Genomic DNA, 25,284 nt, shown 5'->3' with positions numbered 1-25,284 from the left:
CTTGTTCTCTAATACACAGATATATGTAGGTAGCATTAAAACAGACATGTTCACATTCATGTTTACATATATAAACCATTAATTATTTGTCATCCAAAAGAGAGAGAATTGAGAAACAAACAATGAAGAGTTATAGATCCGTCTTTTTTATATTAAAGCTTTAAATAAAATTAAATAGGTCACTCTTTCTCCAAAAACTTATAAGATATATTTCTTTGACACAATTTAAATTACTAATGAATCATTAAAAAAAATTATGATACCAGACTTTTTATAAAAGACATACCATCATTATCAGGACTTACCAGTAGAAAATGAACAACATCTCCTCTGCAGAAAGCAAGCATGGGATTCACATAATTATGCACAGCCACAAAGTGCCAGGCAAGCAATGGAACGCTAGAAGGATCCATCTAAGAAAGGAGAAGGAAGAGGGCGGTGGTGGAGATAATTCATCATAGTTAACAGAAGAATAACAAAGAAAAAACTCAGACTAGTGATCCTTGATAAAACCTTGCCCAACTTCTCGTAAAAATTCCAACAAAGCAGGGACTAAATGGAAAATGTCATAAGAGAACTTTCTGAGTTGATGGTATATTTTATATCTTGATAGAGGTTTTGGTTACAAAAATATATGAATTTGTCAAAGTTCAGCAAATGTACTCTAAAGATTTATATATTTGTTGTATATAAATTTTATACCAAAAAAAAAAACCTAAACAAATACTCTAGCTAATGCTATGCACACTGAATACTTAAGAAAAAAGAGATTTGATTTCTGCAATTTACTCTGAAATACATAAAAAAAACTAAAATAATCTGATAGGTAGACAGATGAATAAATGTGTAGATATACAATACAGGACAGTATAATGACAATGGCAGGTATACAAAGATTTAATAAAAAATTCTTTGAACTTCTTTATTTGTTTGAAAATATTCATTTAAAAATGTTGGGAAAATACCAATACAACACACAAAAAAGATGCAAATATATAATACTGTGATAAAAAACTTCAATTCGCTAATGAAGCTAATCTAAGAAATGTTAACAACAATCTAAGCCAGTTTTGCCATCTAAAAGAACAGACTCTGGTGCCCAGAGATATACAAGGTACCAACAAGAAAACAAGCATAAGCTCCCTCAGAATAGGGGATGCTTTCTGAACTAGCAGAGACCTGTGCTCCATGCCATTCCATCAGTACCTTTCCTTATATGCACATTATAAGATCACACTCTCTGAAAAACCAAGCAGGAAAGGCTAAACTGAGGTATGAATAATACAGTTGTCCCTTGGTAGCTAGGGGGATTGGTTCCAGGATACCTGCTCTGTCCATGGATCTATAATCCATAATGCTCAAGTCCCTTATATAAAATAGCATAGTATTTGCATATAACCTATGCATATCCTCCTACATATTTTACATCATGTCTACACTATTTATAATACCTAATACAATATAAATGTTATGCAAATACTTGTAATACTTTATTGGTTAGGAAATAATGACAAAAAAGTCTGTACATATTCACTATAGATATAATTTTTTCTGAATATTTTTGATGTGTGGTTGATCAGATCCATGTGGATGTAAAACCCACAAATATATAGAGCCAACTGCACATTCTGGGAAGTATCATTTCCTAAAGTAACATATCAGAGGCAGAAGTCAAGGAAAGCATATATAGTAGCAGTTTATGCTGGATAATACAGTGGAATATATTCTATCAGTAGTTCAATGTCAAAGCATCAAAAGCACAATCCTGCCTTAGGACAGCTGTCACAAAAAAAAACAAATGTCCTTCAAACACTGAAAATAAAGGCTGGGACTCAATATATCAACTTCTCCTCCAGCATTAAAACCAATAAGAGAATTTTACTGCCCTCAAAAGGGCAGTGAATGAAGCTAGGAAAATCCATGCATGAAATTAGGTGATCACAAAACACCAGAACAGCAAGACACAAAGACTAACAAACTGAGGTTAAAAATAAGAGCCAGTTATATGTTGTTTATGAGAGAAAAACATAAACTGGTAAAGACAAAAGTGTAAGATCCCATGGTTGCAAGGGCATTGTAATAGTCACAAGCTTGTCCTGCTTTGGTCAGCTTAAGGAAGTCCAGAAAACAGTCCTTAGAGTACTGATTTCCATACTGTCTAGATTTCTGATGATCTCATAGAACTGCCCCTCTTGAATCATCTCCCGCAACTTCCTGACACAGCCATTCCTTTTGCCAACAAGATGGAGAGGTATACTTACCCGTCCATAGGGAAAAGTCATCCATACTTTCAAGGATGGTTTCAATCCAATGACCAGAATCTTTAAGAGGAAAAAAAAATTACTACTTCCAATATTTACTTGATAATTTTCAAATTGTTGGTGTTCAAACATCTAAAAGTTATGAATTACATCTTCTATATACACCCACCTTTGTTAAGGATGCCATGGCCAGTAATGAAAACTGCGTGATGGGATGATCTTTCAATTCAGGCTTAGAATGCAGGGGCTCAATACAGCAAACTTCACCCTTGGAACCACTGAAGAGACATCGAGATTCACAAGTTCTCACTCCCATTACTCTCCTAAAAGTGTAACCAAACCGTTCAGAATTTAGTAATGGTCCAAGGCACCATCACCTCCAGCTTGGCCTGTCACTACAGCTTCCCAGCTCCTACTCCTGCCCACAACAATGCAAACTCCACATGACAACAGCAGAATCTTCTTATTAAACATGTCAGATCTCTCCTGCTTAAAACACTCCACTGGATTACCACTGTATCTAAAATGAAATACAAACTCTTTACCCACATCTTAAAATGATCTTACCTTCACTCCTCTCTACTGTCATTCCTGACAAAGTCAAGCTCCAGCCACACCTGCCTTCTTTGCATTGCCCTAGCAGGCCTTGTGCCCACTGCAGAGCCTTTGTATTCTAGTGCTCCTTTGCCTGATGCTTCTCTTCCGGCATTTGTTGCATTTGTTGACCAATTCATCATTCAGGTCTTTTTTCAAATGTCATCTAAAAGAGGCCTTTCTGAGTTATCCTTGAGTACATTCCAGTACACTGACCTGCCTTAGTTTCTTTATAGCAATTATATTTACCTGAAGTTATTTCATTTATGTGTTGGTTTATTATCTGTCTCCCTATCCTTACCCCAACTAAAATGTAAGTTCTATCAGAAGAGGAACCTCTCCTCATTTAAAGCCATAACTCTGGCATCCAGACAAATGCCTATACACACAAGATGCTTAATTAACATTAGTTGAATAAATAAATAGCATTTTAAAATCTGAGCTCTTTCTTTTAAACATCAGAAAATAAATCACAGATAATCGTTTGTCTAATGCTGCATATCCCATTTACTTCAGATTTATGAAAAACAGGTCACGTGGCCAATGTTTCAACAAATAATAGTTTTTCAGCAATACTATATGCTCAGTTTTTAGAGGCTATAAAAAATACAAGAAACAAAAATGTGTTAACCTTGAAGAAACTGTGGAAATGTAATAAATATTGAATATTATGTTCTATTTTTTAACTTCAGCTTCATAAATGTTCTCTCAGGTATTTAGTTTTTGTTTTTTTTATTTAAAGAGTAACCAGGACAGTTCTAAGGAATAAGATTTTTTATACTTGGGCATTATGGTTATAATCATCTGGGCCTGGGGCCCAAACCAAAATTAGTGAGCTACTCCAAAACAGTTGTTCCCAAGCCAGACAGCACGATAAGAGTCACCTGGAATGTAGGAATCTAAAATCTTAACTCAGATCTACTGAGATAAAAATGGGTGACCAGGCCTGGAATGCCATGTGTTCTATAAGCCTCTCCAACTAATTGTAATACATAGCATAACCTATTTCCAATCACATAGACTTTCCAGATCTCTTCATGTTCAATTTCAGATCACTAAACCATAGCTAGTCTTTTCATTGTCAATAATAGCCATTAGTCTCTTACTTAAACGTCAATTCAAAAACAGAGCCACCACTGTCGTTGCAAATGGCAAGAGTTGGATCATCTGTAAACTAAACAGAGAAGGAATTTATTTTCTTATAGATTTTTAAACAACCAGTCAAATGTTAAGAAGATAAAGGGGAAAAAAACTAAAAGTTTTTAAAAATCTACAATATAAACATTTAGCATTTGAAATAGCCTAACCTAGATTCACATTCTCACTTTAAACATACAAACTTACCATTATTTAGAATAAAAATGGTTCAGTATCTTTTAAAAACACTATAGAGACTTTCAAAAACAAAGCTACCTTTCATCAGAATAAAAGAAAATTTCAAACTATAGTTGATATAAACCCTAAAATTCTCTACTTGGGCTCTTACATTAAGGTTTTCTAATGAATAGGATCATTTGGATACTTTGGCAGTTGCCTAGTATTCCAGAATAAAGACACAGTAAAAGATATTTGGTATCTTTGGAAAATAAACTTGTCTGAATAAAGAGTTAATCCTACTATATCTAAAACATCTTAACTTTTCATATAACTTTTCCCAAACTGTGCTATCTTCTTGATCTTATTCCAGAGTGTACTTCAGTTACTATTACCTAAACTGGAAAACTCAGAATAATAATGTTCACAATATGCAGTTCTAAGGTCAAATGAAGAATGGTAAATGATATAGGACACAAAATGAAATAATGAAGCTTTTATCAGCTATAGTAACTAGCCCAAAGTTTGGGCTTCCACGTAAACCATCCTAGGATGGTTGAGATGCAGGAAGTCACTATAAAATTCTTCTTCTACAACCCCACACACAGGCATAGTACAGCGTCCTATTTATTTGCTCTCAAAGTCTAGATGAACAGTTGACAAAGTGAGAAGCATGTATCCTAGGGGTATGCATAAGATAGTCCACAAGAGTGCAGGAAACATAAGAGTACTTGTATTTCAGTTTGATTTTCTGTGTATGTGCCCATAATATGGTTAAAAATGTACAGTAGAATATTTGTATACTTATACACACACACACACATACATAAAGAATGAAAATCCAAATTGTTATTGATGGGATATATGGCTAAGTTTAGAGAACAAAGAGTTAGCAATACTGAAGTGCAAACAGCTACTGTCAATCCAAGACCGATCTCAGGAGTACTCAATTATACATATCTTTCTCTAATGTCAGTGTGTCTACATACACCTTCATCATCATTCCCCAACAACAGTGGCTCCTACTCTTATGCTTTTAATCTCAGCCACATCCTTCTCTTTTCTCTCTGCCTCTATTGTTTCTTACTGTTTCTCATAATAACTTCTTTTTTTCCAAGAGGACTATCCATTTACAAACATCTACCCTCTAGTTATTCCTCCAATCAAACATTTATTGAGCAGTTAGTATGGGTATAACACAAAAATAACTGACAAACATATTCTGACTTCAAAGATATTCCCATATTAAGAAAGAGAAAACACATACACAAGCAACTATAAATATTAAAAGTTGGTAAATGCCATATGAAAAGAAGTCAAGATAAGTTACTATCATGTACTGAAAGAGGAGAAATTCTCTTAACTTTTGCTTTTCTTGGTTGTTTTCATTGTTACTAAATGCTTCAATGCTGCTTTGTCACAAAAGACATTTTTGTAACTAACCTAGATGCAGACATATAAACTCCAGATGCTTGCAGACTTTAAAAAGCACATGTATGTATGAGAGCTCTGCACAGCTAAGCAACAAGATATGTACATGATTAAAATCTAGATCTGATTTTAGACTCCCCCAGCTATAGTCCTTTCCCCTTTATATACTTCCGAACATGGGCTTCCAACAACACAAGAATCGAGGTTCACACGTATTTATACATGAAATCTGTTACTTAAGTCAGTTTATTTTTTTTCAGGCCTAGAAGGAGAAAACCAAGACTAGGATCTTAATGGATTCCCTTTAGAGCCCTGAAAGAAAATAAACCAATGGATTCACTTCTAAACATAATCCAAACCCTAGTTCTTTCAGAACTGGTGCCCTGAGCCTCAGGCATCACCTAACAAAGGGTAACAGAGCACAGCACCTCAGCAGTAAAAACCTGGCAGATTTACAAAAGTAAAAAGACCTTTTAAGATTTCATATTAGTTTCCAGCAGGATGCTGCCTGTTTTTGTTGCAACTTATAGTCTAGGATCACATCAGTTTGCCCTTCTGCTTATATCTAATTAGGCTTCAATACAATCTGAAGCTGAATATTTCCATCTTAACCCATCTCTGGTTTTAACTTGGGGAAAATATCTTGTTGGGTCAAATAATGTTCAGCTTCATCTTTTGGGTTTCTGATTACCAACATAGATGAATGTATTTTAAAGTGGATATAAAGGCATAATAATGAAGATTATTAGCAGAAAAAAACAAAGCTGTTACCTTGATATGCAGTATTGCTGTTCCTGGAGGATGAGCATCTGTTATTGATCTGAGAAGTTTTCCACTCGCCAAATCCCACATGGTGATCTATAAGACAACTAAGTACTTTAAAAACAAATTTATTGCTCTTTTTTGGATTTAAGTATCCTGCCTTCTGGATGAAATAATCTACTTCTCATCTATAAACATTGCAGGCAAAGAACCATAAAGTTAAAACATACCTAAAAGTTGCAGATCCATTAGAGCATGGAGCCTTTTTCCATCTTCATCTACCTGTGCCCAGCCCACTTATCCCTTTAGATTTTAAATGCTATTCTTATATTGAGAGGTAAAAGAGATTTCTCTAATAAGTCAATCTGTTTAGCACTGGTAAAAATTATAGGAAAGGCTCACTGCCAAACCAGCTAGTGATGCATAAATCAGAAGCTTAAGAAAAACCATAACCTATTCCAGTTTAAAAAGTATAAAGGAAAAAAAATAGTTACCCAGGAACACAGAAAAATAATACAGAAAGCAGAAACACTCAAACTAAAAGTAGCCACAGTTGTGTATTACTACATAAGGAGATGCATTTTATACAACACCTTGTTTGGTTTATAAAAGTTATTTGTTAAAAGAGACACATGACTTAGAATATAAAAATTACAGACTCTAGCTCAATCAGTAACAATTATCAAGAAATTTGTACAAGACAAAAGTCTAAGCAATCTCAGGTTAGCTCTATAGATATAATACTTCATAACACATTATTCTGATTTTCAAAATACTGATCTAAAGATATTGTTTTAAAAATTGATTTTAACATTATCTTATAAGTGAAAGAAGTTTTGCATATTACCTGTCCTTTAGCAAAGCCACAAAGAAGTCTTGAGCAGTCATTATTGATACTGAGGGCAGAGATGGCTCCATACTGACCTCCAACACTTGTGTTACCCAGGCAGAGTCGCAATGCTTGATTCTGATCTAAAGAAAGTGGTTTGTAGAGTCAAGTGAAAGAAATATGAGTGAATAAATAAATACAGTTTATGCATGTTTTCAAAGACTTGGGAAGTGGCAAGAATCAAAAGAAGTATATGATAAGCATTCATTTTTTCACATTCATTTAAAAATATATTTATTGAGCCTCTGCCAGAAGCTGAGCATTAAGACATTAACAAAACAATAAGGGGAAAAAAAAGCTATAGGGGAGTCTAATACAAAATTTGCTAATGATAAATCAAAAAGTCCATAAGAAGTCCTACCTCTTTGAACAAACTTTCAACTCCCTCATCCTAAAATTGTACTTCTTGGCCATGTTTAAGATGCAGTGTTAAAGGAATACCACCTTCTTTAAAAGTAGCTTTTAAATTTCAAAAATCACAATGTATTAATTTAGATGTTGGCTAAAATTTACATTTATATTATCCATGAAGAGAGGTTTTTCTTAGCAAATTAATAGCATAAGTAAAATTATAGAGTGAACATTTAAACTACTTCAGAAAATTATTTCAAGCATAACATTTGATATGGTAAAAGCAAATAACTGAAACCTCTACTAGATTAAGTTATTGAAGACAAGGATTTCTGATTTTTCTAGGAGGTACTCAAAATATTTATCAAATTTTATTATCCTAATAATTTTTTTAAATTGCTCTAGGGTTTATCCTAGACAATGCTTATTTTGTGAAGAGTTTATGATTATACCCATTTGAAAAAAAATGAAATAAAAAATTCAAATGTAAGAAAGCATGCATACAAAATTTAACTGTTTAGAAAAACAAACAAAAAAACATACTTCCACAACCTGGCAATTTGGAGTTCTCTACCCCTGTAGCACTTGTATGGGCCTCTGTAACTATAGGGCATGATGTAACATGGGACATGTTGCATTAGAAAAGAGGAAACTTAACTTGCTGGCTACTACCTGCTTCTCAGTCCTGGGGCCACATGTGGCTAAGAGAGCACCTAGGGATTAGCCAGAAGGCATTGCCGTGGGTTGTGATGAAGAATCGGACTACCTCTAGGATGGACTCAGAACCCTTCTGCTCTCGGACAGCTGGACAGCTCCTGTTTCCCATTACTGCCTGTAGAATGGGTGTAGATTTTTAAATTCTCCCCACCCTGGTGACCTTTACCCTGATTGGTTCCTGAACATTATATTAGCTGTGTGTGTTTTCTCATTAAACAAGATCCTATAGGTCTGATCATCTTCCTGCAAGGGAGGGCTGGGTGCAGGCAGCCAGTGGACCTTTACCTTTCTTGGTTCTTCCTGGTCAGAGCGTGCTCCCCCAATCTCTGCCACAACTCAGGAGGGAACAGGGGGCTAAAAACTCCTGACATGTAACTATCTACATGCAAGTTTCATAGTATGGCTTACCTCCCTATTACACTGTGCTCAGTCTGAGGGCTAAGACCATGAGTGAATTAACACTCCCAGAATTCCTAACTTGGTGCCTTGCACTCAGGCATCTGACAGGCATTCTAACAGCTGTCACATTTGCAAATCTACCTCCTAAAAGAGTAAATCCAGTTACCAGAAAAAATCTAAAGATACTCATTCTCAGGTGTAAGAAATAATACTTGGTAGGTCACCCATCCAAAGTAAATGTCATAAGAGTGTTTTTCTGGGTTCATAAGCTGGCTCTAATAGTAATCCTCAACAGCAAGGAGTTCTGTAACAAAGAATGGCTATACTATATCCAGCACACAGAATATACTCAATATTTTTTTGCATCATTTTAGATTTTAGCCTTTCAAGGTAAACATTCAAAAAGGAATCAATTCATAAGTTAAAAAGGTCTAATATATTTTAAAAAGTCATTATATTTATTTCATATTTAGAATTGTACAATTATAGATTTTTTTCTCCATACCTCCAGAATAGTGTCCCTTAATATAATCCAAATTATTAAAATTTCCCTTTATTTTATTAATTCCTTGACTATAAATATGACATCATTTTTTCTTTCACTCTACTGAAATTGCCTACCTACAGTAGTGTCTTCCATGATTCTCACTGTGTCAGGACTACCTTATATAGTGAGTGGATTAGCCACAAATCATAATTTGCAAACAATATGATGCTTAGGCAATAGTATTCTCTATATACCACTACTTTTGGTCATGTATATAAACAACAGGTAAATGAAAATAAGAGGACAAAGACAGAGGCTGGTGTCTGAGCTGCCTGCTTTCTAGTACAGGTTAGTACTCAAATCACAGTGCTGAGGTCCTTTGTAGTCCAGTCTTACTTTGAGATAGAAAATTTCTAGTGTTCTAATTCACCAATATACTTGCTACTGCTTTCTGATTTAATAAAGTCATACTTAAATTAGGTAAATTTAAGTATCCTTATAAAGGGTGGAAAGTATAAGGAGAATTAAGATGTACAATCAAATAGAGAATAAGGAAAGAAAGAGGAAACAGAAGAGTGCCAATGGAAGGAGAGGAAGAAAAGGACATATCTAACTTTTAGATTAAAACCCTACACATCTCTGTGCTTTCCTGATTGTAGTTCCCATACTCCAATCTAACCAAGAGAGGAAACAAAATTACCAGCCTTGGTCACTCCTGAAAAATGTATTAAATTTACAACTTACAGGTCTGTGTCAATGAAAATGTTCTTACTTTTTTTTTTTTTTTTTACTTTTACAATATGAATTGAGATACCTGGATTTTAACCCCACCCCTACTCCTAGATAGCTACAGGCATTTCAACTATGTCTGGGCAGTTTTAGGAATGTTACTTAATTTCACTTAATCTATCTTCATCAATATAATGTAGAAAAATACCCTTACCTCATTGTGTTGCCAAGAGGAATAAATTAGTAAAGTTAAATAATGCACAAAGGGACCAATTTAATGTCCCTCAAATATTACTAGGGTTCTATTACAAACTAATTTATCAATAACATCTATATACTTTTCAAAAATAGCAAGTGATAGTAGGCAGCCAATGGACTGTGTACAAAATGTAATCTAACTCTACAAAAACACTTATCAATTCTTATTCTATCTTTATACATTCTATCTTTATGGTGCCATGTTAACCAACTTGCTATTATATAATTTAGGCTACATTCAAAAAAGGTAGAATGTCTATGGATAGAAGACAGCAGGTTCTCTTAGAAGAGTAACTAAACCTTCTGTAGTCCAGGTAATTTAAGACAATTCTGGGGGAAAGTGTTTGGCTAAAATAAACATAAAACCTTTCAAAACACTTAAATTTTATAGTTACATAGAAAGAACAAAAAGACCTGGACAGAAGCAAGAAAGGGAAAGTGAGAGCTCGGCCAGGTTGCTCTGATCTCATCAACTTAAAAGGAAAAGTTCTCTTCCCCCCACACACTCTGGAGCCTCCTCTGTCTACTGTTGGGGAGGAGATATTAAATTAATAGTAGATTTAAATTCATTTGCAAAAGTCACATAAAATTATATCTGTCTAATGTTGTCAATTAGTATTTAAAAATTGGAGAGGATCCTTATGAAGTAGGTGACCCCGGCAAGAAATATGAAATGAGACTATCAATTTCCCCTCAAACTTCAGAGTTCAAATAGAGGTAAACACCAAAATCCTATGAAAATTTTGAAAAGTATCAAACAGTACAAATACAAGGAATTATTAATGATAATAATATAGCTTATTAATTAATTATCAGAACTTAAAATCCAGATATCATAAAAAGCACATCTATTTGACACTGCAATGAATTATACCTATGTTCTTGTAGTACAAGTTGGGCATACTTAATCTAAAAATCCAAAATCTAAAATGATCCAAAATCCAAAATTTTTTGAGCATTTATATTGACACTCAGAAAATCAAATTCTCAAGCATTTTGGATTTTGAATTAGGAAAGCTTAACCTGTAAAGTCTATGTAAATATTTCAAAATCAAAAAAACTCTAAAATTTGAAACACTTCTGATCCCAAGTATTTTGGATAAGGGATACTGTACCTATATACCGTTAAAAAGATAATTTTCTCAAAGTAGATTTCAGCACATTCTGAGCTCAAGTGTAATGTGCTAAACAACAAAGAAAAGCCACAAAAACTAAAAGTTTATAACAACCCTAAAAATCTAAATTTGAACATACTTCAAGAATTTATAACTCTTTTCATATACCAAAATTAACCCAACCCTCTATTTCTTCACTCGTTATTTGTTTTAATTAGTTCCAAAGACAAAAAAGGAAATTCCTACATCTTAGAAGGGAGCAAGTTTAATGTGTGTGTAGAATTCTAATTTGCCAGTGTTCATCATTCTTCAATACTACTTTTTTCTTATCCTTTATTCATACTAAATACTCATTATAGCCAAAGGAAAAGAAAAGAGATCTTATTGGAAACATTTTTCACTAATTGTCCTAAAATAATAGAAGCATTTTTACCTGACCTCAATCTGACCAACTCACAGAATTAAACTTCTCATAAAGCTTACTGACTGAAGACCAGGGCACACTCACCGAATCTCCATGGCTAACCAGCTACCTTCCAGAATGCCAACACTTAGTAAGAGTTGGTTGTGTTCCTTCCCATACCTGTTCATGTCATTGTAACAATACATATTTTAAAACAAACAGAACATAAACTGATGGAATAGAGTGAAAAATAAAGAATATTTTTTCTATGAACATTAAGTGAATGTTTCAGGAAAACTTGGTAAAGGTTAAGTTGCTTTACAACACTTTTATGAAATAGGGTGTTGACAGGTAACAGTAAAAGATGAACAAAAGTTTTGTTATAATGTAGAATTTTGTACTCATGGATTGATTCACAGGAGCCTCAACTTTACATGACCCATTACTGATGAAGTTTATGACAAAAAAGGTGCTGCAGACCTCCACTGGCAGATACAAACTCAAAGAAAATGCTTTGGACTATATCAAAAGATTAGAAAAAAAATGGAAACATATTTTCAGTTAACATAAATCACTGAAGGTACACATGCGTTTATAGTTTTCCACAATTCCTGGCTCTAATAAATTTTTCAATTAGTTATTTATTTTTTATCCAGAAGAGGGCATCAACTCTAATTGATAGTATTCTCCTTCAGCATTGAAAGGTCAAAAGAACCACTCATGCAAACCAAATTTACTATACCTTTTCCTTTTGAATCCATGAAGAAAAGACCAAAAGAGAGAAAAAAAGAAATCAGTTCAAAAGGTCAGAGAAAATGCAGGTAAATTTTTAAGGTGTGACAACCTTTAGTTAACTGTGAGAATGATATTAAATGTGATTAAATGATGTCTCTATCATTTATGATTATATTCAGGTACTGGTTCTGGGAAAAGAGAAAATGCATAATATTCAACTTATAGCAGAGTAATAAGTAAATACTAAGTAAAGTAAGTAATAAGTAAGCCTATATTTTAGTTAGAAATGAAAACAATTTCAAAAAGATAATCTACTAAAGTACACTAACAATCAAAAGAATGGAAAAGAAAGGATCTTGTGATAAGAAAACATCTTCATTAAATTAAGAACCAAGATACACAAAAAATGCTATATATCTATTATAATTCCATAAGAATACACACAACATATAAAGTTTAAGAAACTATAACAATTACTATTTTAATGAATCAGGCCTCTATTTCAAAGAAGCTCTAATGGTACTTGAACAAATATAGTTCTTCCTGCTCTACTTACTTCTATGATCAACAGATATTTTTAAAAGATCAGCTCTAACCCAGATCTCTTGTCTAGACACTTCATAGTATCTGCTATTTGTTCCTGGGCTTTCAAGCATATTTTAATCCATTTGTTAAAAAGCATAGTCCAAACATCTGCTTCCTACAAACAATAATAAGTAAAATTTATTAACTATACTATTAAAACCCAAAGCTCAAACCAGAATACTATACTATGACTCCTTCTCAAAATGTTCTCTTGGCACACTTTCCTATGAGACTGTAATAAAACATCACTATTTCATCATATCTATAAGAAAGCTGCTGGGGATCTAAAAAAAACCAGGAAGCAGGCCCAAGGAAATGAAGGAGACAGTATCAAAAGATAATGTATTCTTCTCTTCTGTTAGTTTTTAAAGAATTCATTTTAATTTGTTTGCAGTAAGCTCCACATGGGTTTGATTATAAGCAGTCACATATCTGTACAAACTCTTGATAAAGAAGGGATGTTAAAAAGCACACCGAGTTGAGAAAAAAATGAGTATTTGTAAGTGGAAACAAAGAAATCAACATCCATTCTGCTGATAGATAAATATATAAATTATATTCTATCCTCAAGCACCTTAGTTTTTTCTATTTTTCTCTTCATATCTTAGAATTTGCCTCTTCTTCCTCTCAAAACAAGATGACTACTTGAAATAATGGGAAATGCACTGAGCTAGGATTTTGTGTTATCTAACTCTGAATTTGGCTCTGTGCTTCTCACTTAACCTCTCTGGTCCTCAATTACCTTAAATGAAAAATAAGAAGACTGAACTACAAGAACCTGTGAGATTCTTTCCCAAAAGTATATTGATCTAATATCAACTATACCCTCACAGAAAAAAAAAAAATTCTTATACCTGATACAAAACCACACTGGAAAACCTTTTCCAAAAGGCAGTTGGATAATACTTATCACAAAACACTAATGCTCATGTCCTGGCTCAAGCAATTCAACTGTTAGGAATTTGAACTAAGGAAGTGATCATAGCACAAAAATGCAGAAATAAAGATGTTTGTTATAGCACTGTTTGTTTAGAAACAACCAAATGTCTTATGAAAGAAGGCTAAGTAAGTACATTTTGATACATCCATTCAAAAAATACAATATACCCATTTAGAATCATGTTTTATATATATATACTTATGTATGTATATATGTAATATATATATACGTATATATGTGTGTGTATATATATACACACACACACATATATATACACACATATAAACATACACACAACCATATATGAAATTAATATATAATTGCATGGAAAGATATCCTCTATACCAAAAAGTAGATAATAACATGATCCCATTTGGGGATGTATACACACACACACATACACACACACACACGTATAAAGAAAAGACTAGAAGGTTATACAGAAATGTTAGGAACTATTTCTGAAGAATAGAAATAGTTGGTATTTTGTATCTTCAATTTTTGCTCATCTATATTTTCTAAATTTTCCCCTCTGCATATATATCAACTATGTAGTAAGAAAAAAAGTATTCTTTAAAGAATTAACTCTCAAATCCTTTCAAGGAAATTACATTTTTGTTTCTATCCTTCTGATCCCCAAGCAATAAAACTGTTATTTAAATCAATCATCATTAAAAAGAATAGGTTACAATTACATATTAAATAAAGTTTTTGGCATAATAAGTAGAGAGTCGAATTGTTCAAAGACAACAGAAAATAACTAGTGTCATTCATACAAAGATGCAAGGCTCCACAGAGATCAAATTACAGTTCTATAAAGTAATCCTTATCAAATGTTCCTTATTAAATTCAGTATCATTAGGTTTTCCATTTAAGAGAAGCAAAAGAACTCTAGAATCTAGAAAAGATTAGTGAAAAAGGCCAGAAAAATATTATCTAATGGCTTTTAAATAGGAAAAAAAGAACTAATAAAACTGATTTAAGTCTCAAATAGAAAAAAATTTTAAAATACAACTAACTTCTATAAAAATAAAACTACCCATATTCTCTTCTCAACCAACAATGTAATTACGGGCAAAAAAAAAAAATTTCAGTTTAGAGGGATTTACAAAGGAAATAAAACCAAATTTATTGTCAGTGAGTAACAGAAAATGGGAAATCCTGGGGAATTCCTTTCCCTCAAAGCCTTTTAAAACACCCATAACTGGAATATGATTTAGAATTAAAAAATCACCGCCACCACCATCAACTGGAGATAGACAAGATGGCAAGGCAAAGTTCCTTGCAACTTTATTCTTTTTTGTCTAAGTCTATAGGAAGTAAAAAAATAAAATTAAATTAAAAAGATAGCTTATAAATTCATAAAGAAAAAACTTGCAATGGGTAGCAAAATGAAGCTGTGAATCAAGTAATTTTTAACTATAAATATATGTACGTATTTTTTGAGATGAAAGTCTTGCTGTAATGGCCAGGCTGGCCTTGAACCAGCTATCCTCCTGCCTCAGGCTCCTAAGTAGCAAGGATTACAGGCATGAACCACTACATTCAGCAATTTTTAACTATAAAAATATTGACTGCTAATTTTATGTTTTTCTGGTTTTGTTCATGAAAATGAAGTCCACTATGACTATGTGATTAAGGAACATAAAACTCTAAAGGATTCTTAATATTTAAAAGTAAAAAAGTACTTAGAAAGTTTACCAAATATTAAAGCCAATCCATGAGATGTACCCACGGCTATCAAACTGGACACTGCCTGAAAACAAAAAGGAAGATTACATTTTAAAAATATTACATCAAAGATCTTGAAATAATCAGAGTTGAATTTGTTGGCCTGCCTTCCTCTAGGCACCAGATGATATACCAACTATTATAAATAACAAGAATTTCATCTAGGAGGCAGAACGGAAAATGAATCTCAGGACATTTTATTTCTGAGAATACGTATAAATTTACTCTAAGGGAAACACTATCAAAATTTCATTTGTTCAATATTATAGGCAACAACATGCCACTTAGCTATCTTTAAACCCACTTTTTAAAAAGAGTCAAAAAATATCAGGATCCAGACAAAAAGAAGCAAGCACTTATTCAACTCAAGCAAGAGCCTCTTATAAAGTGTGGGGAAGGGATGAGAGCACTTTTGTCTATTTTATCCACAGGAGCCAAAGGGCACCAGAAATGTTCAAATCTTAGCCCATTTCCTCATCAAGCAACTGACTAATGAGAAAGTCAGAGGAGTGCTGGGGATGTAGCTCAGTGGTAGAGCACTTATTTAGCAAGCATGAAGTCCTGGGTTCAATCCCCAAAAACTAACACACACACACACACACACACACACACACACACACACACACACACACACACAATCAAACCAGCCAGCCACAGGACTAAGAAAAGAGCACATTAGTGTGCTTTCAACATCCCCCATTCTCCACAACGACCCCCACAGATTTACTATTTGGCAGACTTGGCACTGGAGTCCAAAGCTGTTAAATGTACTATTTACCACAAAGTGAGTTCACTGAATGCTGTTTTCTAACAAATCACAACAGGCCAGATCACAGAACAGTAGGGTGATACTACATACAAATAAAACTGGAAAAGGCTAATCATTGTTCCATTATCTGTTTCTCAAACAAACAGGGGTGCTCCATGGTAAAGCTCCCCTGGGTTCAATCCCTAGTACTGCAAAAAAATAAAATAACTTTTTGTTATTGTTTTTAAATAACAAAAAGTAACAATTAGAAAAAAATAAAACATTCAACATGGACAAATTTTAAACCTGATTACTGGGAGTAAATGACTTAGGAATTTATTATCATAATATTTTATGTAAAAACTTTGAGCATTATAAATCAAGAAACCCCAATCTAATAAAAAGTTTACTTTAAAAGGTTTAAAGTATACTTACAATTGCTGTAGGCAAGCCAGCATCTACTTTGTCCTAAATAAAATTTAAAAAAAAATAGTATTTGAAAAGATATTCTCTTCTTAATCTAGAAAAAACTATAAGGCTCCCTCTTTACATATACATTAATCCAAATTAATTTGGACAAAAGGTAGAATCTTTATTTTTACCCTCAGTTAAGAGAAATGACAAAAGCTGTATATTATCAACAAAATCAGAAGAGCACGAGAGTGGATTATCTTATTTTACTAACTGTAACAGATGCTTTAGGAAGGGTACTGATTATAAATGGAAAGGAAAAAGACAGGAAAGAGGTTCTGTTTCTATAGTGTAAAAACTATAAGTACTAAGGAGCCAAAATGATAGGAGTCTATGAAGACTGAAGAAAAGGGAAGCCAGAATTGGTGGCACACTTCTGTGATCACAAGAACTCAGGAAGCTAGGGCAGAAGGATCTCAAGTTCAAGGTCAGTACTAGCAACTTAGGAAGACCCTATTTAGCAAGGGTGGGTGAGGGGCAGGGCTGGGGATATGGCTCCATGGTAAACCAACCCTGGGATCAATCCCTAGTACTGAAAAAAAAAATTTAAATAACAGCAGCAAAAAAGAAAACGTGCTCAAGACATTCTACTTTGAAGTAGGGGTTTCCTACCCAGCAGATTACCTACTAACCCTTAAGTAAAATCCCAGCAGTGTACATTCAGTTCTTAAGCATAAAAAGGTAAAACACTTAAGGGCTAGTTCAGTTCCTTACCACTAATTCTGACTGTGGAAAAGTCCCCTAACTTTTCTGGGTTTTATTGACTTCTCCTGTTCAAAGAAATACTAAATACTACCTTATTTATCTCAGTTGTCCTGAGAATTATTGTAAAGAATGATATAAATAAAAGAGTATTTATTTGATACTTAGTTTTGAATAGTAATAGCTTGCAATGATACAGCACTGTAGTAGCAAGTGGATTTCACAAACATTTACACTGTTTCTCAAATTTGGAGAGATAGAACAGTCAGTATTATTGTGATTTTCTAAATTAAGAGAATAAGTTTCAAATAGCTTAACTGTCTTGCCCAAGGCTCCTCAGTAAGTGTTAGAACTATGTCTCAAACTCAGCCTCCAAGGCAGGCTCTTTACATCATTTCAACAACTGTTATGTCTGACCCTGTCAATATGGTCAATTAGTTACTATAATATCTCAGAAGGCAGAATCTATTACCTAATTTTGAAGAACTTCCCAGGAAATACCCTAAGAAACTTCAGTGCATGGAAACATGAGAAACAACAATCACCAATGTTGCTGGATTCAGTGTTCTGGAGAGAAGCATATACCAGGTAGGTGTATGATGGGTGTGGGGGTGTAAAGCATAATGACTTACAATTAAAAAATATGCAATAAAAATGTAATATATGATTGATTTGTGCCTGAGACAGAGAAAAAGAAGAGACAGCAGATGAAAAGCATAAGCTATTATTCAAAATGGAACCTGAATAATGAAATCAGAAGTCATCTGACTTCAAAAGTTAAAAAGCACAGATGTGGGAAGTATTTTAGAGATTACAGAATTTTAGTACTGGTGCTGCAACATCTTAGAGTAGTGGTTCTCAAAAGCCAGACCTGCAATACAATCACCTGGGATGCCTGTTAAAATGCAGAACCATATACTATGCTGCTACATTACAATTCAGTAGATCTAAAGTGATACCCAGGAATCTTCATTTTAAAAAGCACCTCAGGAGATTCTTATGTACTGGACATATTTATAAAAATACACTACACTAAGATATCTACAGTATCTTAAGATTAATCATCAAAATGATTTTCAAAAACCTTAAAAGGTTACTTTGAGGGGCTGGGGTTGTAGCTCAGTGATAGAGTGAAGACTTGCGCATATGAGGCACTGGGTTAGATCCTCTGTACCACATATAAATAAGGAAAGGTATTGTGTCCATCTACAACTAAAAAATATATATATATTTTAAAAAAAGGTTACTCTGAATTAATTTTAAGTATAGACATGTCACATCACTTTGAGAAGGATCCCAAAATTAAAGAATGAGGTTCACAACTCCAAAAATTTCATCTCTCTTAAATGTTTTTCATGCTTAAACTCCAAAGCCATGACAGTCAAGACTCAAAGCAGCCTGATAACATCACTAACCATCATGCTGAAGGCACTACTGAACAACTCTTCAGGAAAAATACCCAAAAATATAACTAGCTTTACATGTTAATAAACCAACCATCACAGAAAAGCATGCAATTTAAATTGAGCTGGTAATCCAAAATTAGGAAGGCACCATATGATGACTGTCAAAGGAAAAGCAGTTTTCATTTTAACATACCAAAGGAGCTCAGCCATAGCAATGAAATAAGAACAGAATGCAAACACTCTGGGATTTATTAGAATTTCCCCCTCCTCTTTAAGAGGGAGGAGAAACCCTTTTAAATAACAGATTTATCTAATCATTGCTCAGTGTCTGAGTTTTAGTTCAGTCTCCATTATTCAAAATATTTTTAAAACTGCACAGGTGGGTCAAATGACTGTTCTGGTTCATCTTGATTTTGAAAGGAATGAATTTCATCACCTACATAAGGATTAAATTCAGAAAACGTCATGGAAATGTAATCCTCAACAGGTGGTTCCTATTCTGGCAAATATGAGTTACTCTCCACCTAAAAAAGGAGGACAATCCCCCAGCTTTCCTCCATTGCTTGACCATCTCTCTAAACTGACCTCATGATTTAGAAACTGGGTCAGGATACACCAGTTGCCCAGAGTGAACACCTTTTTTTTTTTTTTTTTTTTTTTTTGGAGTCTGCACTAAGAACTTTCTCTGATAAACCTGAAAATTGTACAGAATTTTGGAGTCATAATGCCACTCTTGTAACAACCCCTTACCCTCTTAAAAGATCAAAACCTGTATTTTTTTATTTATTTTATTTATTCTTTTCCAGTGCAGGGATAGAACCAGGAATTCATGCATGTTAGGCATGTGCTCTACCACTGACCTTACAGCCAGCCCTCAAAACCTTTATTTCTCATCCAAACTGAATATGTAAAATACCAATTAAACTCCATGAAAAGAACATAAAGCCACATCAAAGTTCCTGGGTTATGAATCTGTCATTATGAGTATTACTATTATATACACACTGAATTCAGAAAACTAAAATTGAAAGATTACTTAAAAGTATGAGCTTTGAGGTCAAAGGAAAGTTTTATCAATATCTACTGTCTTGATAGACTATTAAATATTTTTTACATTAACCTGGCACTCTCAAAAAAGGCCAGATAGGGACTGGAGATATAATTCAGTTGGTAGAGTGCTTGCCTTGCATGCACAAGGCCTTGGGTTCAATCCCCAGCACCACTAGAAAAGAAAAAGGCCAGATATTCTGTTCTAGTCATTATACAATGGCCACATTCACCAATGCCACTTCCTTTCCACAATAAGAGGCCCTAAACTTGGAGGCAGAAACACCAATTTTTGAGTAATCATTCTGCTACATCCTAATGGAATGATGTAAGCAAGTTAAATATCACCTTTCTAAGCCTATCTTCTCATTTTTAAAATAGGACATAGGTTACCTGCTCTCCAAGTTGTAAGAATAAATGATATAAGTACATGAAAAGATTTGTGAATTCAAATAAAAAAATTTTGGTTGTAAAAGATTCTGATCAGGGATGGGGCTGTAGCTCAGTGGCAGAGTGCTTGCTTTGCATGTGTAAGGCACTTGGTTCAATCCTCAGCACCACATAAAAATAAATAAATAAATAAAAATATTCTATCCATCTACAACTAAAAAAAATATTCTTAAAAAAAGATAAAAAAAGATTCTGATCAATCACTTATCCATATGAAAAGACTAAAAACTCTACTTCAACCAAACACACAAAATGGCAACTAACCAGAAAAGAATATAAAGAAAAGGCAGATAGTGTTTCTTTTAGGCTTGAGGCCATATTTCATTTGGGTATACCTACTACTCTGAGCAGACCTTTATTTTCATGGCTGTACTAATTTCTTTGTCAAAATGTGTAGTCATATCTTAGGAGTCAAAAATAATCACACAAAAGCCATGAAAGCCAGATTCTATTTTTCTTAAGCCTCAGGCCAAGAGAAGAGCTGTGCTTTATTTTATGCTCATTCCTACTTCATTATGCTATTGCAGGTTATAAAGCTGGGGAAAAGAACAAAATACTTACAGCTGCAGACACTATCTGGGCAGAAATTCCCTTCAGAAGTGAATGTCGCATAACTGATCCATGGAGTGAAAAAGAATCAGGTAATTTCTTTTTCCTTTAAAAAAAAATGTTTAAGAAAGAACAGAAGTATGAGTTGAAAAGGCAAGGTCCCAATGCTTTGAAAGAAAAAAAAACACATAAAAATAACACTATAATTTGTTTTAAAGAGGTAAAAAGAATCTAACAGTCTCACATCACAATGGATACTAAACCCACCGTGAACCTCAGTAAAACACAAACAGGAAAATGAATAAAATCAACATTCCTTTTTCATTGACTGAAACCACTCCTTGCCCTCCATAACTACTATGGCAAATATGAGTCACCTACTGTTCTCTAGAGGGTTGCCTACAGATCACTCCTGTTCTGTATGTCATTATTACCTCCACTTGCCTTCCTACACCTTCTCTCCTTTATTGCTCTTCTGTCCATGATCACCATTCCCATTCTTCAACCAATCACCTTCTCAATTCCTCACTTATTACACACTGTTGCTCCTGCTAATGGCACCTTTCACTTACAGCCACTAATCATCATACAAAAAGTGATTTACCAGACATTATAGAGTATCTACTCTGTATGACTAAAAGTATGCTCTGGGAATACAAAAATAAGGAAGTCACAGTTCCTACCATCAAAGACCTCAACCTAGCCAGAGGAACTGACAAGTAACTCTTACAGGATGAAATGGACAAGAAATACGAATACAGTAGTAGGAAATGCAAATGAAGAAGAGTTTAATCTGTTTATTTGGGGGATGTGAGGGATAGCTGTAGAAAAGAGAAAACATCTCTTTTAGCCTTGTTGAATGACTGTGAGTCTGTTGGGCAAAAAAGCACAAGCAGAAATGTGCAGATGTAAAGGTGTAAAGTATGCCTGGGAACACTAAGTACAAAAAGCATGGACCAGGTGGCTGAAGAGGGAGAGCTCAGAGATGAGCTCAGAATAGTAAGCAGAGTCCACAATGGCGTCACACAATAGCTTCTGAATTTATTGCACAGCAACAAGATGACATCATTTAAGCAGGTAATAAATCATCAAAAACACTTGTTTATTTATAGTACAGAGTGATGAACAGGTGAACATATCCAGCAATGGTCCCTACCCCATAAGAAACAACAACCTAAAGAAGATTAGGTTGAGAGACAGGGCAAATTTAAGAGAAGGAGAAGAAATACACAGCTAATTTTATCAACATTAAAGTTACACATGAATTCAATAAAGTATTTATATTACGCATTTCCACTTCTCTTTCCTTTTCATGTTTTCTCCAAGAATTTGCAAGGTAAAAAGCAGCCAAAAATGAAATTATTTATAGTTAGAAATCTTTTCCCCAAATCTTTAATCATCTTTGTGATTCCTCTCTGAACCCGTTCCAAGGGAATGAAGAATGCTAAAAGCTGCCCTTAGAGAGTGAGGGCAGCAGTCGAGTACAGGAATCAGAAGGGAGACAAGGTAGACCAAGCTCTATGTTTCCAATACAAATACTGTGCCATGTTTCATTTGTACTCTTTTCAAGAGCTCTACTTTTGCTGGGAGTCTCTGGCTATTAATAAGGCTTTTTATTAAAGGTTCAAATAACATGTCAGAGCACCCACTTTTTTGTCTTCCCCCTCAACAGCACCAAAATTTTAGGATCTAATAAGCATATTATTCCCATACAGATGGACCTTCTACTTCCCATACAGGGATTCAACAGACCATGCTAAACTATAAAAAGAAATTGACATTTTATTTTATTTTTTTTAAAGAGAGAGAGAGAGAGAGAATTTTTTAATATCTATTTTTTAGTTTTTCAGTGGGCATAACATCTTTGTTTGTATGTGGTGCTGAGGATTGAACCCAGGAAGCACCCATGCCAGACGAGCGAGCTACCGCTTGAGCCACATCCCCAGCCCAGAAATTGACATTTTAAATGACCAAATATTTCAATCATTCGTAAGTGTGATTTTACATGAATATTTACCTTTTTAAGTTGGTCCTGTCACCACTATCTGAGCTTGCCACAGATGAAGTATCATAGGAATGAGAATCAATAGTATCAATGTTTAGCAATGTAGGATCCTCAAGAACAAAAGACTCATCTTCATCATCAGTCTAAATTGGAAGAAGAAAGAACAACACATTCAAAATTCAAAATATTCTATGAAACAAATCAGATAGGCATTAATGGGTTTTTCCAAAGCATTCAAATGCTTACTTATGCTTTTCATCTCTATTCCACACATTCTTATTCACCAGAGAGGCACAGAACAGAACTACCTGAATTAAATTTCAACTCCACATAGATCTCACTCTCTACAAAAAGTTAATACCAAAAACTTCTTTCTTATAGCAAGAAGAAGCAGGAACAGTTATGCAGGTTGATATTAACTGCAAAGTACTTCTTCAAATTCAAACCTGAACAAATGTTTTACTAATTAACCAACAGCTATTGGCTAATTAAAAGATAATAAATATCACCTGACTTTAGTCTACCATAAGAAATATGACAAATAGAAGAAAAGCATTCTGGATGGGAAAAAACATATGCAGTCACAATGATTTCATACTATGAATTTTTGTCCATGGAAAAGGAAGTAGCCCAAAATGGCTGGAAAACAGTAGAACTTGGAGATGATCTTAGAAAGATAAGCTGAAACCCAAACTGTAAAATGCCTTATATTCCATTAAGCTAAGTGGCAGCAGGGCCCAAGTCTATCTTGTTCACCACTGTACCCATAGTGCCTAGTACACAACACCCGACACATAATAATTACTCATTTAATGAATTAGTATGCTAAATACAGAGGGCAGTGGGAAGGCAACTAAGATTTTAAGAAGTGGAGAGACGTGATGGAAACCATATTTTAGATATAAAAGGGGCAGTATTAAAAATGAACAAAGTAAGAAGGAGAGAATGAGACACAGGGATTACTAAGGACCAGTGAGAGGGCACTGCAATGTCAGGGAAGAAAGGAAATTCCAGCCTAGGAATGTTGCAGAGATCAGGAGAGGTGATGATCAAAGAGCCATCACTGAGATAAAATCAAAAGTCCTTGGTTACCAGTTAATTGTGGGGAAAGGAAAAGCAAGTGGGAAGACAAATAGGATTCCAAGGTTTCCAGCTTGAGCATCAGGCAAAAAATGAGACCACCGACTGAGATAAGAAAACACACAAATAGCAGATAAAGCAGGATAAGGAGCTGGTTTTGTACAAGTTAATTCTGAGTGACAGATATTAAAGAAGAATGTTCTAATCCTATCTTCTTCTCTTTCAGCAGATCCACCTCTGCCTTACGTTTCCAATCAATGTGTTTGATAAAGTAATCTATACTGATCCCCATTTTCTTTTTTGAAATTTTATTTGTTGTTTTTAGAGTTACATGATAGTGGAGTGTATTTTGACATATTATATGTACATGAAGTACAACCCATTCCAATAGGATCCCAATCTGTGATGATACATAATATGCAATTATACTGGTTGTGTATTCATATATGAGTAAAGTTATGTTTGATTCATTCTACTATCTTTCCTATTCCTATCCCCTCCCTTTCCTTTATCTGATCCCCATTTTCTCTATTCATTCTAAGCTATTGATTACTAACCTTGATGAAGGTAATAGTCAATTCTACTTGCCTATTTTCAGTTAGCAGATTCTTGTCCTCCAGCACTATTTAACCTTGTTGACCAGTCCCTACTTCTTAAAAATTTCTCTCCCCTTGAGCTGGTTGATCTCGATCTCCCCTAGATCTCTCTTTCCTGGTTCTTCTCCAATTTATATGGACTGTTATCAATCATGTTGTCTAGCTTTTTCTCAGCCAAACTTTAAAAGCTGTTGTTCCCCCAAAACTACAGTCTTAGCTCTCTCCCCACTTCACACACTTTCTATTTGATTAACCTTGTCCATACCTAAGGTTTTAAGAACCATATTATGCTAAAAATACTACAAAATCTGTTTTTAGTACCAATGTTTCTGTTCAGGTTTAGGTCTTTATTTACAACTTCTTTTCAGATATTGCTGCACATAAGTCTGCTAAGAAAAGGGTTAACACTGGCAAGGACACATTATGTTACTTGAGAACTATAAAAGATTGAAACAATTGCTGTAGGAAAAGAGAAAGGAAATAATTCAAAAATAAGAACTGTAACACCAAGGTCTTAAGCAAGAAAGTC

The 25,284-nt window shown here is 34.1% G+C and overlaps 1 protein-coding gene across 2 annotated transcripts in view; it reads right to left on the bottom strand.

Annotated features, from left to right (window-relative positions):
• Vps8 (VPS8 subunit of CORVET complex) overlaps positions 1-25,284 on the bottom strand; it is a 256,842-nt gene that overhangs the window by 214,129 nt on the left and 17,429 nt on the right. For both annotated transcript variants that reach the window (XR_013436694.1, XM_013361064.4), the window contains exons 4-13: positions 23,092-23,222; positions 21,087-21,180; positions 16,885-16,917; positions 15,672-15,726; positions 7,210-7,334; positions 6,372-6,458; positions 3,962-4,029; positions 2,431-2,584; positions 2,262-2,321; positions 306-413 (exon numbers count right to left, since the gene is read on the bottom strand). Coding sequence is in view for 1 of the 2 variants with exons in the window: in XM_013361064.4 (XP_013216518.2) it covers positions 306-413; positions 2,262-2,321; positions 2,431-2,584; positions 3,962-4,029; positions 6,372-6,458; positions 7,210-7,334; positions 15,672-15,726; positions 16,885-16,917; positions 21,087-21,180; positions 23,092-23,222 (915 nt within the window). In the remaining variant the exon portion in view is untranslated. The remainder of the gene's footprint in view (positions 1-305; positions 414-2,261; positions 2,322-2,430; positions 2,585-3,961; positions 4,030-6,371; positions 6,459-7,209; positions 7,335-15,671; positions 15,727-16,884; positions 16,918-21,086; positions 21,181-23,091; positions 23,223-25,284) is intronic.

This window comes from Ictidomys tridecemlineatus, chromosome 3, assembly GCF_052094955.1.
Source record: "Ictidomys tridecemlineatus isolate mIctTri1 chromosome 3, mIctTri1.hap1, whole genome shotgun sequence".
Taxonomy (NCBI): Eukaryota; Metazoa; Chordata; class Mammalia; order Rodentia; family Sciuridae; genus Ictidomys; species Ictidomys tridecemlineatus.
The sequence above is the reverse complement of the archived record's forward strand: the minus strand, read 5'-3'. Positions and strand labels throughout refer to the sequence as shown.